This window comes from Peromyscus californicus, unplaced genomic scaffold, assembly GCF_007827085.1.
Source record: "Peromyscus californicus insignis strain IS unplaced genomic scaffold, ASM782708v3 Scaffold_7__1_contigs__length_154581171, whole genome shotgun sequence".
NCBI lineage: Eukaryota > Metazoa > Chordata > Mammalia > Rodentia > Cricetidae > Peromyscus > Peromyscus californicus.
In genome coordinates, this window is record NW_026294595.1 from 65,314,361 (window position 1) to 65,329,264 (window position 14,904).

The window sequence follows — 14,904 nt, forward strand, 5'->3', positions numbered from 1 at the left end:
GGGGTTACCACAACTTGAAGAACTGTATTGAAGGTACACAGCATCAAGAAGATTGAATACCCTGACTTGAAAAATAGAAATTGTTTCAACTTTATTCTACTAACTAACTAATACTAACCCTAGGAATAAACATTAAAATAAATATTTTTAAAAGGCAAACGTGCAGCCAGGTGGTGGTGGCCCATGTCTTTCATCCCAGCACTCAGGAGGCAGAGGCAGCCTGTTCTACAGAGTGAATTCCAGGACAGCTGGGACAACACAGTGAAACCTTGTCTCATAAAAACAAACAAACAAAAAACAAAACAAAAAGATAAACATTCTATAGAAAAATATATATGCAATTCTCAAGGACTGAGATCAGTTAGAAAGCATAAGAACTATTAGACATTGGAGAAATATGTATGTAAAATATTGATCACCTGGAATGCTATGTAACTCTCAGTGAGGTAGGTGTTTTATCCTGGCAGGGTTTTGCACACCTACAAACCCAGCACTTGGAAGATGAAAGCAGAAACATTGGGAGCTCAAAACTACTCTCTGCCCTATAGCAAGTTCTAGACCAGCGTTTGTTATAAGAGAATATTTCCAAAAGAAACAATAAAAGTTTTCTTTTTAATTTTTTAAAACATCATAGGGAGCCGGGCGGTGGTGGCGCACGCCTTTAATCCCAGCACTCGGGAGGCAGAGCCAGGCGGATCTCTGTGAGTTCGAGGCCAGCCTGGGCTACCAAGTGAGTTCCAGGAAAAGGCGCAAAGCTACACAGAGAAACCCTGTCTCGAAAAACCAAAAAAAAAAAAAAAAAAAAAAAAAAAAATCATAGGAAAGTCTTGTATTGTCATATTAATTAGGGAAATTTAGGATGGAAAAATTAATATACAGTATGATATTTACTAATTTAAATATATTTAAATATAACGGAAAGACTCCAGACTACTTTTACTTCTATGAGGGTGGAATTAGCAGAGTTATCCATAGTGTTTGGCATGCTGAGAACAGACAAGCCTAGAATGTCTGGGGTAGTGGGGATCATACGATGTTTAAGTTCCGTATGCTCCTTGGGCTCTATAATTACATGGCCTTTACAAAATACGCAACTCTCACCTGTCAGCTCGTCTGACAAGCTCAATGTCCTGGGCCCCAGGTAGCTGTTAGTTCCTCAAGACATAAAGCTGTAAGTTTAAAGATGCCACCTAGCTCAGTCATGCTACATTGTTGTTGATTATAAATGGCTCTTTTGCATAATGCCTTTCTCTGGAGCTTATCAAGTATTGCCAATGTGCCCTGTTAGCAGTCAAACTCTGAATTTCTTTAGTCCTGACTAATTAGACCTCAGGAGCATTCCACTGCCATTAGTAAACTTTGCTAAAAACAATTATTCCACTGAATATAGAAAACTGACTTCTACAGCATTTGCTTTTAATTAACTTTTCATTGAGTCCTGCTGAAGACAAATCACTATGCCAAGAGAAATCAAAACAGTCTACTGATAATTTTTAGTATTTGATAATAAATGAACTAAGAATATTTGTGAGGAGTCTGAAAATTAAGTATTTAAATTAAACACTTAAGTGGGTAACTCTATGATTTAGAATTTTGCATTATAATATTTTATCAACTCATTCTTCATTGTTATATTGAAACATTTTCAGACATAATGAGTTTTAGTTATGACCTGTTACTATAACAGCATATATCACAACAGATACAATTTACAGTGCTTCAAAGCAGTCATTTCTGATACTAATTATTTAATTATACTATCGTGATCATGATGAAAATTGTCAGATGCTTGAATTATATTCAAAGTTATAAAATTCATTTAGCCATGTATATTAAATCTGCAGAACAAAAAAAGGCATTGGTATTACCATATTATTATATAGAAAACTGAATCAGGTTATCAGAACATCATCTGCCAAGACAAAATAAGGGCCAAACCTCCTGAATCCTGGGCCAATGCCCTTATTCTCAGATGTTTGTTGTTTGTAGCAAATATGTCATGGTACATTTATGCTGTCATACATTGGTAGGTTTACTGGAATTATCTACTAAAAGAAGCACATAACAATATTTGAAATTATTATTTTTTATTCTTCTCTCATATACTATATCCCAACCACAATTTCTCCCTCCTCCCCCCCCCCTCAGTTTCTATCACACTCCTCCCTTCTCTCCCAGATCCCAACCTCCCATCTCCTCTCAGAAAAAAGTAGGCCTCTCAGGTATGTCAATCAAACATGGCATAACATGCTACTAAAAGAACAGGCACATACTATCACATCAGGGCTGGTGGAGGCAAGCCAATAGGAAGAAAAGGTTCCCATAAGCAGGCAAAAGTGTCATCAACTGCCCCTGTCCCCACTGTTAGGAATACTCAACCATAGCATACGTGCAGGGGACCTAGTTATGACTCCTATAAGCAGGCTCCCTGATTTCTGCAAGCCCCTATGAGTCCCATCGATTGATTCTGTGAGCCATGTTCTCCTGGTGTCCTTGATCCCTCTGGTTCTTCTGATCTTTCCTCTTCCTCCTCTACAGGACTCTCTGTGCTTTGCCTAAGGTGGGATTCTGCATCTACTCTGATCAGTTGCTGGATGAAGTCTTTTTGGCCTCTTTGATGACAATTTGGCTAGGCTCCTGTTGGTCTCAGAACACTCTGAGGGCAAAACAAGCTGTAGGTAGAAGTTTTTGTGACTGGATTGGTATCCCAATCCCTCCAATTGAGGTTATAGAAGTTGGCAGGTTCAGGTTATTTGTCCCCCCATAACCAGGAGTCCTTGCTTTACGCTCATAGATTCTGTGTAGTTTCCCTTGAACTAGATTTCTACTTCGCCCCCTAGAAGCCCCCACAATTGCAGTCGTTTCTCCAAGTATTTAACCCCCCACCCACTTGATCCATCCTGTTCCCAAATCCTCTTGTCCACAGTCTACACACTAAATCTATCCTATTTGCCCTTCTCACGGAGATCCTTGGCAGCCCCCCCTTAAACCCTCCTTGTTACTTAGCCTCTCTGGGTCTATGGACCATAGCATGATTATCTTTTACTTTACAGCTAATATCTACTTATAAGTGAGTACAATATGGCATATTCCTACATACACTCACATGTACACAGCTGTATTCAAATAGGTCTTCAAAAATTAAAAACAAAAGAAGTGTTATTTTCTTGAAAAAATTCAGTCAATACAAATAATATAAGGCAAGGTAAAGGAAGGAAATAATAAACAAAACTGAGATCGCATGACTAAACTTAATTTGATTAGTTGTGAATAATTTAGTCTCATCATAGTGTTTGAGATAGCTGAAACAAGTCTGAGTGAAACTTTGAAATTACCTAAAGGACTTAAATGGATGTGTATCTTATTGAGTATCATCTGCAAACATGTCTTAAACTTGACTTGCAGTCCTGGGATGAAAAGGAGTCCGACTGGAGATTGAGCAGGTGTGTTTTTGACAGTCATTGGCAATCAAATGGAATATTAATATCAATTCATGATGGCTCATTGTTCACAAACTCTGCATTTAGATAGCTGCAGGGATGGATGGAGAGGTTATAAACATTACTGTTCTATAGTGTGTTCCCCAATGTAACAAGAATTTGAGATCCACCTGCCTCTGCCTCCATCAGCAAATCCCACCAGCATGCACCACCACAACTGGCAGTAGCAATGGTCGAGAGAGTGCCTGAGCTGACCTACTCTGGTGATCTGATGGCCAAACACCCTAACTGTCATGATAGAACCCTCATCCAGTGACTGGTGGAAGCAGATGCAGAGATCCACAGCTAAACCCCAGGTAGAGCTCCAGGAGTCCAATCAGCGAGACAGGAGGGATTATATGAGCAAGAGATATTGAGACTGTGATTGGAAAAAGCACAGGGACAAATAGTCAAACTAAAGGAAACACATGAACTATGAACCAATAGCTGAGGAGCCTCCATGAAACTGGACCAGGCCCTCTGGATAAGTGAGACAGTTGATGAGCTTGAATTGTTTAGGAGGCCTCCAGGCAGTAGAACCAGGACCTGTCCTTGTTGCATGAGCTGGTTTTTTGGAACCTAGCACCTATGCTGAGACACTTTACTCAGCCTTGGTACAGGGAGGAGGGGACTGGACCTGCCTCAACTGAATCTACCAGGCTGGACTGACTCTCCAGGGGAGACCTTGCCTTGGAGGAGGTGGGAATGGGGGGTGTGCTGGGGGGAAGGCTCGGAGGTGGGAGGAGGGAGGACAGGGGAATCTGTGGCTAATAATGTAAAATTAAATTAATTATAAAATAAAAATATGCCGGGCGGTGGTGGCGCACGCCTTTAATCCCAGCACTCGGGAGGCAGAGCCAGGCGGATCTCTGTGAGTTCGAGGCCAGCCTGGGCTACCAAGTGAGTTCCAGGAAAGGCGCAAAGCTACACAGAGAAACCCTGTCTCAAAAAAAAAAAAAAACCAAAAAAAAAAAAAATAAAATAAAAATATGTATAAAAAAGAATTAGAGAAAGGACAGAGATGATAATGGCCAAATAAGTGATAAATCATGAAGAAAATTTTTTAAAAAGAAAATACTAGAGCTCCAAGGAAAATTGTGTTGTTCTAGAACAACAATCAAGGAGTCAGTTTGAAAAAAGAAAAGAAAGGAAAGAAAAAAACACCGAAGATACAACAATATTTATATATTTCAAACTGAGAGAGTAAACCAAAATTATAGAAAAAATTAAACATAGATCAAGACACAGTTGGTATTCATAGAGGGACATATTGAGGAGGATCTGGAGAAATTAGAGGGAAACTGATCATTGTACATTGTACACATTGAGGAAATCACAAGAATTTTATAAAAAGAAAATGTAGTATTTGAAAATTCAAAAGGAAGTTAGTTGAGGTATTAGCATAATATTTGATAAATTTGTGAACTACTATAATAATTTATTGCCTGCCAAAATGTTCTTATGTATGGTTTCATACCCTCCAGTCAGCATAGGAGCATTTCCCAGGCCAAAACAACAACAACAACAACAAACCCTCATTAATATTGATATTTGTATAAAGTTGTTAAAAATGAAAAAGCTTGCCGGGCGGTGGTGGCGCATGCCTTTAATTCCAGCACTCGGGAGGCACAGCCAGGCGGATCTCTGTGAGTTCGAGGCCAGCCTGGGCTACCAAGTGAGTTCCAGGACAGGCGCAAAGCTACACAGAGAAACCCTGTCTTGAAAAACCAAAAAAAAAAAAAAAAAAAGAAAAAGAAAAATCTTTATAGACACAAATTTGATTGTTGCATATAATCTCTAGAAAACAAGCCAAGCTTCCTGCTTTCAGCAGATATGGGAATATGTATGATATCTAAAGAAATGAATATATTGATTCAGGATGTCTGGTGGTACTTGATCCATCAGGACCTGATCTTCTGCAGTGTGATAGATAGAAATCTATTCTCAGTCTTTTACATAGAACTAAACAAATTGATGAAAAGCATTTTATTCTTCAATTTCTGTGAAGAATCATAGCTTTCATGGTGTTCGAAGGTACCATACATTTATTACCAGAAGAGAAAGGTAATAATCAGTCTCACCTCACTAAAACCTTGCCACCTACAATAGCATCCAGTCAGCCTATACTGGCACAACAGAGGCACACATGTTATGGAAATAACCAATCACTTGTTTAAAATCGAATTTAAGGCCCACTTCATGAATTGGAACACATACTGAACACTGCTAAGTCCCATTCATATAAAGAAGCCATTTACAATTGGTATCGGCTAGTATAAAAATCATTTTTTTCCAATGAAGTGACACTGGGTATACCAAACACACTCCAGGGCAAGCCCCAAACTCAGGAAGCTGACCAATACAAAGCAGACTCCATGATTTTTGTTTTATTTTGTTTGTGTATGTGTGTTGCTATTGTTGTTGCTTTGGTTTTATAATTCTTATCTTTGGGATTTTTAAGGAAAGGAAATAACATGAAATATGAGACATAGGGCAGCTGGTAGGTTCTAGGAGGAGTTGCAAGAGGGAAACAGCATCATCAAAACGTATTGTGTAAAAACTTAAAAAATAAATAAATGAGTATATTATCACAGACAGAGTCACAGAATGTGTTCACCTTCCAAGTAATCTGAATAAATAGCTTATAGGGATAGGATCAACTAAAGGAGGTCAATGGATAAGAGATAGTTGCAGAATGATAAATAAACCCAAGTATCTCCAATACGATGCCTTTGTTCTTATTCTATGTAGTACCTCTGTATTCGTGATGCTTTCTAAGTGTTGATACAGCACAGAATCCACTGATTCCAGCCAAAGGACAAAAACTAGATCAGGTAAAAGATGGCAGTAAAGACAGTTATGAATACACATTTGAACTGTGGACAAAGATTACTTTTTTATAAAGCTCCAATAGTTAATCAGAACAGAATCTTATAAGCAAGGTACATAGATTAGGTATAAAGCATTTTTGGTCAACCATAGAATAATTATTCCTGTATTCCTTTGATGGAAATTATAACCCACATCCTAAAGAAGTATTTGTTTGTTAAGAATTATTTAATTTATGTGTGTATGTTTTGCCTGAATGACATAAGTGGAACATTGGGTGCAGTACCCATTGAGACAAGAAGAAGAGTTGTGGATCCTCTAGAACTGGAGTTACATATGGTTGTAAGCTGCCACATGGGTGCTGAAAATGAACCTAGTTCTTCTACTGCAGCAACAAGTACTCTTAACAACTGGGCCATCTCTACAGTCATAAAAGAAAGGTTTGGAGAGAATTCCACAGTCAGTGAGCTGAGTGTAAAACTTACTGTTTAAATGTAAAATTGTCTAATGTAGATTCTTTCACCTTTTAAAACAGCTGCATTTAATTGCCATTGATGATTTTAATTCAATAAGTGACACTGTTTATAACATAATTAAAATGTATTTTATACATTAAGCCACAATTTAAAACCAATGATAAGGAATATCATCTAAGAAAAAAAAAAACATAGGTTGTGGAGTAAGGGATATTTGAGTTAAAAGCTGGTGTACCTCTTCCCTTTTAAATAATTATCAGATTTAATGATGTTATTTGGTAATAATACCATAGGCTGAGACTTAAATCGCTTATATAGAACTAAATACGATCAATTTTAGAAAAACAACTTAAATCCAATGCTAAAAGAAACTCAAATAAAGCAAGTTAGATAGAACAAACAAATGGCAAGAGAAGAAATTTTGTCAAGTATCTTTCTTCCAAATTGGATTTCTTTCTGCTACAAATGCTCACAGATAGTACAGTTTGAACATTAATACTCCATGTATAAAGGTACAAGATGCAACTCTCAAGCTAGAAAATAGAACTATAAACAACATGAGAATTTTCTGACCCCAATATTGCATTTTACACCATTTGAAAGGTTGAAGAGAATCTACTTTAAATCTGAAAGAGTGTGAACGTAACTAGTAGCTCTCACTATCTTGGTCTGGTTATTTCACTTTTCTGAACTATAGTTTATTTAATCTGTAAAACAGGTATAATCATAACATAGGTATAAGAAGTACTTAGGAAAGAATTTATGGTATAGTAATCTCCATTTGGCCATAGTCACGGGGTCAATATTAAATAGAATCATTAAAACATTAAATGGAAAGGTCCAGATATAATTTATAAATTGGAATTGCATTACTGTTTTTGTCATGTGAAGAAACTCCGTATCATCCTACTGGGTACAACCTCGGACAAGAATTTTATACTAGACCATCATATTCACAATGTGCACTCTAACCATTTTCAGTGTTTAAGTAGTTACTGAGGTACCAGCATGGAGCATAATGGTGTCACAGTGCTTGTGTTTGATTGACCCTGATTTCACTAAATAATCATCACAAAGTATAAATATTATTTAATATGCTAGTATAATTTTTATTTAACTAGTTGTATTGAATTTTTATTGTGATTAATTTAAAAATTTAATTTATAATAGATACATGTATGTAGAGTTTAATAATATTAATGCTTCTAGGATCCACTGAGGATCTAGAAATTTATTTTTCATGAATAGCATGTTTCCCATGTTGTGGGAAAATACAAAAATAAAATATTCATATTATATCATTTATTATCTAAGATTGAATTCTTTCTCAGTAACATTCTAATTGCATTTTTAACCTCTGCATTCCTTACGGTGTAGATAATCGGATTTAACATGGGAGTGACAAGAGTATAAAACACTGCTATGGCTTTATCCAGATGAAAAGTTGTCACTGGTCTCATATATGTATAAATGCAGGGTACAAAGAACAAGACAACAACTGTGATGTGGGAGCCACAGGTAGAGAGAGCTTTTTTCCTCCCTGCAGAGCTGTGTGTCCTCAAGGAGCACAGAATGACCACATAGGACACCAGAAGCATCATGAAGGTGATCACGGGAATTACACCACCATTGGCAGCAACCAGGAGACCAAGGAGGAAAGTGTCAGCACAGGCCAGTTGTAGCAAGGGGAAGATGTCACAACAGAAATGGTCCATGACATTAGGACCACAGAAAGGAATCCAGAGAGTAACAAGTATCTGCCCAAAAGAGTGAAGAAAACCCATTATCCAGCATATCCCCACTAGGAGACGGCAAGTATGGTGGTTCATCCTAGTCACATAGTGCAGAGGTCTACAGATGGCCACATAGCGGTCATAGGCCATGACCACAAGGAGGACAATCTCCGAAGCTCCTAAGAAATGTTCAACAAAAAGTTGTACCATGCAGCCACTGAATGAGATGGTTTTTGTCTCTGAGAGCAAATCTGCCATCATTTTGGGGATGATAGAAGACGAATAGCATGCATCTATCAGAGATAAAAAAGCCAGGAAGAAGTACATTGGGGAGTTCAAAGTCTGGCTACAGACGATGGTACACACAATGAGCAGGTTTCCTGTGACAGTGACAACATAGGTGATGATTAACATCAAAAGCAGAATTCTCTGCAACTGGGGATTCTGTGTCAGCCCCATGAGGATGAATTCAGTTACATTCATTCTGGTTTCTTTCATTTGAATGATGCTGGGGAGCTTAGAAGTACTGAGTTATCCTGGAAAAAAAAAGAATCTTAATAGCAAAACTGATGAGAAACTTACTTCCTATGTATACATAAGAGAAAATCATTTTAATAAAAAAAAGACCATTATGTTTCATGGTATGCAAAAGAGAAGAAACGTGCTATTTCATCTATTTTATAAAAAGAAATTAGAATCAATTTCAACATCTTACAAGGATCCTGCAATCTTCTTACATGTGGTCAATAGGCAATTTTTCCAAAAAAAAAAAAATTCACACAAGTCACATGTTTTTCCTCTGTCTTGGCCATGGGTTTTTCTGAAACTATACATATTAGTGGCTTATTTTTATATGAACTCAAGCAGAAACAGACTATTCTATTAGAGAACTTCAGATGAAGCTCTCAATTTCACTCCCACCCAGAGTAAAATAGAATAAGTATAGTTACATATTAATTCACAATTAATCTAAAAAAATCAGTGTTGTCATGGAGTATATCTACAAAACAGTATGTGTGTGTGTGTGCGTATGTAAGAGAAAACTTACTTAAATGTACCATAATTTTAAGATGTACTTATTAACCAGATTTGTTTAGAAATTTTTTAAAAAGTCATATTCAATATTTATTGTCTATTATATGCTGTCTATTATATTATATTATATACATTATTATCCATTATATGTCTGTCAGTCCGTGATCTGAAATTTATATATATGTATATATATATATATATATATATATATATTAATTAAAAATAAAGGTAAAGTCTTTTAATATTCCCATATGAAATGAATATGAAGAGTTAAAAATAGAATTATATAGATAATTAGAGTGCAGCACTTGATGTGAGAATAACAGCAAAATAATGCTGTTGTGGAGTCTTAGGAAAACCATTACTTCCTGTAAGGCAAAAAAGAAAGTCTTCACTGACTAGGAATCCATATCTAGACTGGAAGTGAGTAAGAGAGAAGGTAAGAATACACTTACTATAAAGCTCCAGATAGAAATACAAGTATGATGAATCCCCATGGAAGGAGCAGAGGTTGTATCAGTAACCTAAAGCATCCTGGGGTTAGGTTCAGTGAACAAAGAGGGTTTGTTGTAGATATTTTTAGGGTTTTAAAGGCCATATTCAAGAGTGTGGTTTTATTTTGGATAACAAGTCAAGCCTCCAGATTTTATACAGAATAGAGACATCAACTTACTTAGCTTTTTGTGCGTATTGCTCTAACTGCTCTATGATGGATAAGATATGGAAGAATGAGAGGAGAAGCAAAAGTCTTGTTGGCGTGTTTATGTCATGATCCCATTGAAAGGGCAGTGCTAACAGAAATAATGGTTTGCAAGGGAAATAAGAAAAAAGAACATAGTAAAATCACCCAAAGTTTTCACTCACATTACCCCCCCAAAAGAATCTATTGCTACTGTTGAAACAATGTCATGTGTACAGACCTCAGCTAAAACACTCAACATTTGTTTGAGTGCTTGTCAAGAAACAGACTCGATTATCTTTAGATTGATAGTAAGTTGTATACTATTATCCCTATTTAATAAATAAAATAAATGAGTCTTAGAGAATTTAAGGAAGTTGTTTAATGTCACTTGGAAGACTATAACCCTAGATTTACCCTGAAATGTACATAAAATGCATTTGACCTCTGTCTCTTACAAATATTCTGTAATTTGAAGGTACCTGACTTTAGCAAAGGTGAAGATAAAGGGAGAAAAGTTCCACTAATTATCATTAAATATATAAGAAAAGGTTGTTGGCATCAGCTACTTACTTTTTATGAACAGTTTTTTAAATAATATACCAATTATGAAAATGGTGACATTGTTTGTCTCACATAATTACATTTCAAACACAAATGACAAATGTAATTTTCTGGCACAAAGAATGTTTACTTCATGAGTTGTTACTCTGTTACTCTTCTCTTTGAAATCATACTTTTTCTACTTGATTACTAAGCAGCCTCTCTCCTCCAAACACAAACAGGAAATCTCTACTTGTGAGTCCCCTATCTAATTACTCCAAATGGTTTTTGTACTAGAGATATAGTGGGGAGTATGACTAGAAAATTGTAGTCCAACTGCCAAGTCCTGAAGTATTTATTTGAGATTTTCACCGTGTTGAAATAATAAGGACTTACCTCTTGTGACAAGGGAGTTAAAATTTGGGACCATGAGGCACCAATCATGAACGTTATCAAGTCAGATTATCATGGCTTTTGCCAAGAAAGAAGTTCCTGAATTTGGCTCCTCTCAGACACAATTCTGAAAGATGCAGCTTTGACCAATTGCCATGTTTTCACTTACCTCTCATACAGCAACACATATGGAACCACCTGAACACTTTTCCATGAGGAACTCTCTCAGGAGAAAATGATTTCCATGTATGTCAAAAAGGTATTGACACCATTACTAAGAAGCCAACAGTACAAAGGCCATGTCACAAAACTCACCTTTTTAAAAAGTCATCCCTTTCTGTAGGAATTAAAAATGAAAAATCTTTTAATTGGTAGACATAAGCTCAATGCTGTATTATTAATGTGATATATTTTGAGAGAAATTTGTAATTACATAAATTTTACACAGACAAAATGTGGGAAATTAATACAGCAAGGCAGCATGGTTATGTTATCACCTCTATTTAATATTTTCTTGAAAAATGTGTTATTCTCAGTTAAGAAACACATTTTTGAAGAAATTTCAATGCCTTTCTGAATATTCTATTATTCCTTTCTTATCTCTTGTGTTCTTTCTGTGGTCACAAAATGCATTATAGAATGTTTTAGAGCTAAGAAATTTTAGCCCACTTGCCTTCTTATGCAATATTAATAATTTGTCAAGTTATAAACTCCAGCTTGAAAGTTAGTCATTTGTATATGTTACAGTTTCTTTTAATCAATAGGTAAAAATAATTAGGCATGGAGGGATTCAGCCTTGTCCTCCATCATAAACATTTACTGAAGAACAGATCTAAAGATATAAGTTCAAGTCTCTTTGGTCTACATCTTTTTCTTTACTTTGCTCCACAGAACCTGTAAATATCAACAGTCATCATTAACCTGTCTTACACCACCTTCCAAATAAGCCCTTAAAAGCAATGTTTCTGAATCTGATTCATGGAGGTGGAGAAAAAACTAATAAATTCAGAAGCACTTGGGAATTTGAAATATGTCACCTTCTCAGATTCCTCTGAGAATATCCCACTTACACTATCAGGAGAATTAAAATAACCAACTTATTTATTTTGTGAAATCAGTTGATAACATACTATTAGTCCTCTTCCATCACTCATGTGCCCTAAACATACTATTAAAGGATAATGTACATTGATTCATCATGCTTTATTTTTAAGCCACTTTCATATTAACTATATAGTAATCCCACTGTATAAATACATTATTTACAGCTTTATTAAGGTTTATTTCACTTACTCAAGATGGTGTAAAGTAAGTTATAGAATTGCAATCCAATTTATTCACTTTCATTGGTAATATGTGATCTAATTTAAGACCTGTCCAAAATACACAATCTCTCAAAGTTGATGGGCCCCCTTTGATTTTTCGTTTGTTTGTTTGCTTGCTTTTGTTTATCTATTTGGTTATGATATTCTGGCTTCATCACTGGAATATATGCTCAAGCCACCACATGAAGAATAAATCTAATTAATCTTACCAATAAAAACCAGGCATCAGATATCTGAGTAAATATCTGAAAGATCAGAAAAGCAGGGGAGCAGCCATAGTTGCTTTCAACCTCTCTGGTTCCTCCAACCAAAAGGGCTGAGACCCAGGATCAGTCTCACCTTACCAGTTTTTGTCCCTCTCTCTATCATCTTCCAAATCTCTATGGTTAACTAGTGGCTAGCTGTGACCTCTGACTCCATGCAAGCTTTATTTGTCAAACACAATAAAATATCATGCAACAAATCTCCTTTTTTTGTCTAAATAAAAAGGGAAGGTTTTATAAATAAAAACAAAAAGGGTTGCAGTTTGGCCATCCCTTCCCTCACATCTAGTATCCACTTATGAGTAAGTACATACTATGTTTGTCCTTCTAAGTCTGGTTTACCTCACTCAGGATGGTATTTTCTAGTTGATCCATTTGCCTGCAAATTTCATGATGTCATTTTTTTTTTTTTTACTGCTGAGTAGTACTCCATTGTGTATATGTGCCACATTTTCATTATCCATTCTTCAGTTGAGGGGTATCTAGGTTGTTTTCAGGTTCTTGCTATTACAAATAATGCTGATATAAACATAGTATGTACTCACTCATAAGTGGATACTAGATGTGAGGGAAGAAATGGCCAGACCGCAACCCACGGCTCCAAAGAGGCTAGCTAACAGGAAAAGACCCTAGGAGGGACACATGAATGGCCCAGCAAAGGAGAAGTGTATGAGATCTACATGAGCAGACTGGGAGTGGGGGTGTGGAGGGAGAGGAGTGGGGGATGAGAACATAGGGAAATGAGAGGGTCGAGCTGGAACAGGGACAGAGTGGGAGGGCAGGGAGGGAGATACCATTATAGATGAGAACATCATGGGAATAGGAAGAGGCAGGGTGCCAGGGTGGCTCTCAGAAATCTACAAGGATGACCCCACCTGGGAGTGCTGGCAGTGGTCTAGAGGATGCCAGGACTGGTCTACTCTGGTGACCAGTCTAGTGAGTACACACTAACCACCATCATAGAGCTTTTGGCCAGTGACTGATGGAGGCAGATGCAAAGATCCATGGCCAGGCACCAGGCTGAGCTCCAGGAATCCAATCAATGAGAGAGAAGAGGGATTCTGCAGGCAGGGGACATCGAGATCATGATGTGAAGATGTGTAGAGATGACTAGCTACACTGGTAGAAGCCCATGAACTGTAGAATAGTAGCTGTGGAGCCCCCACGGGACTGGACTAGACTCTCTGAATACGGAAGATGGTTGTTTGGCTCTAACTGTTTGGGGGGCACCCAGGCAGGGAGATTGGGATATGTCTCTGGTGCATGGGCAGGCTTTTGGGAATCTGGTGCCTGCGGTATGGCACCTCGTCCAGCCTTGCTGCAGTGGGAAGGGGCTTGGACCTCCCTAAACCCAGTGTGCTCGGCTCTGCTGACACCCCATGGGAGACCTTGATTTGGGGGATGTGAGGAGGTGAGGTGGCTTGGGAGGGAGGGCTGAGGGGTGGGAGGAGGGAGGAGATGGGATCTGTGGGTGGTATGTAGAGTAAGTAGAAATTTTCTTAATAAAGAAAAATGAAAACCAAAAAAACAAAAAGGGGAAAGTTTTAACTAACATAGAAAAACTATATACAGTAAGTACAATAACTGTATACAAACATATACAAGCAAGAATTATATTAACAATGACCAGTCCATAGCATTTTATGAATTCAGAGGAAATACTTTTTCTATGCTATGTAGGTGAGTCCAAAGTGTTGTACATAATTCTCTTTCTATCCTAACTTGCATTATCAATTCAAAACTATCTTTTAATGTCTCTCCACCTTTTATACTTTATACCTTTTTGTGAGTTTCTTTTCTGACTTTGTCAACAAGAAATAATGTAACTATAACTATCTAGTCTTCAACTTCATCAGAGACCTGAGAGGAATATATTACTTGAGTAAACCGGAAGTATAGAGCAAACAACTTCCAATATTAAGAAATGACAGAAATAGCTGGTTGCCTAGATAGTAACCCAAGGTTCTTCTATAACAACATTGGAACATCCATCTTCAGCCTCTAGGTCTAGAATATTTGACAGAGTTTTCTGTGAAGCAGGATTTTTGAAGGACTGTTCCATCTCGTCTAGGCAAGGTTCAGCAGCCACTTTCTTTTATGTTCTTCTTGTCCAATTTGGAGGGCATACTGTCAGCAATTGAGGCAAGGG

At 37.1% G+C, this 14,904-nt stretch overlaps 1 protein-coding gene across 1 annotated transcript; it reads right to left on the reverse strand.

Moving 5' to 3' along the window:
- Positions 1–8,082: 8,082 nt before the first annotated feature.
- Positions 8,083–9,027, reverse strand: LOC128102200 (olfactory receptor 140-like). Its single transcript, XM_052725765.1, has one exon. The coding sequence runs from the start codon at positions 9,013–9,015 to the stop codon at positions 8,083–8,085; it is 933 nt and encodes a 310-aa protein (XP_052581725.1). The 5' UTR covers positions 9,016–9,027.
- Between the last annotated feature and the right edge of the window lie 5,877 nt (positions 9,028–14,904).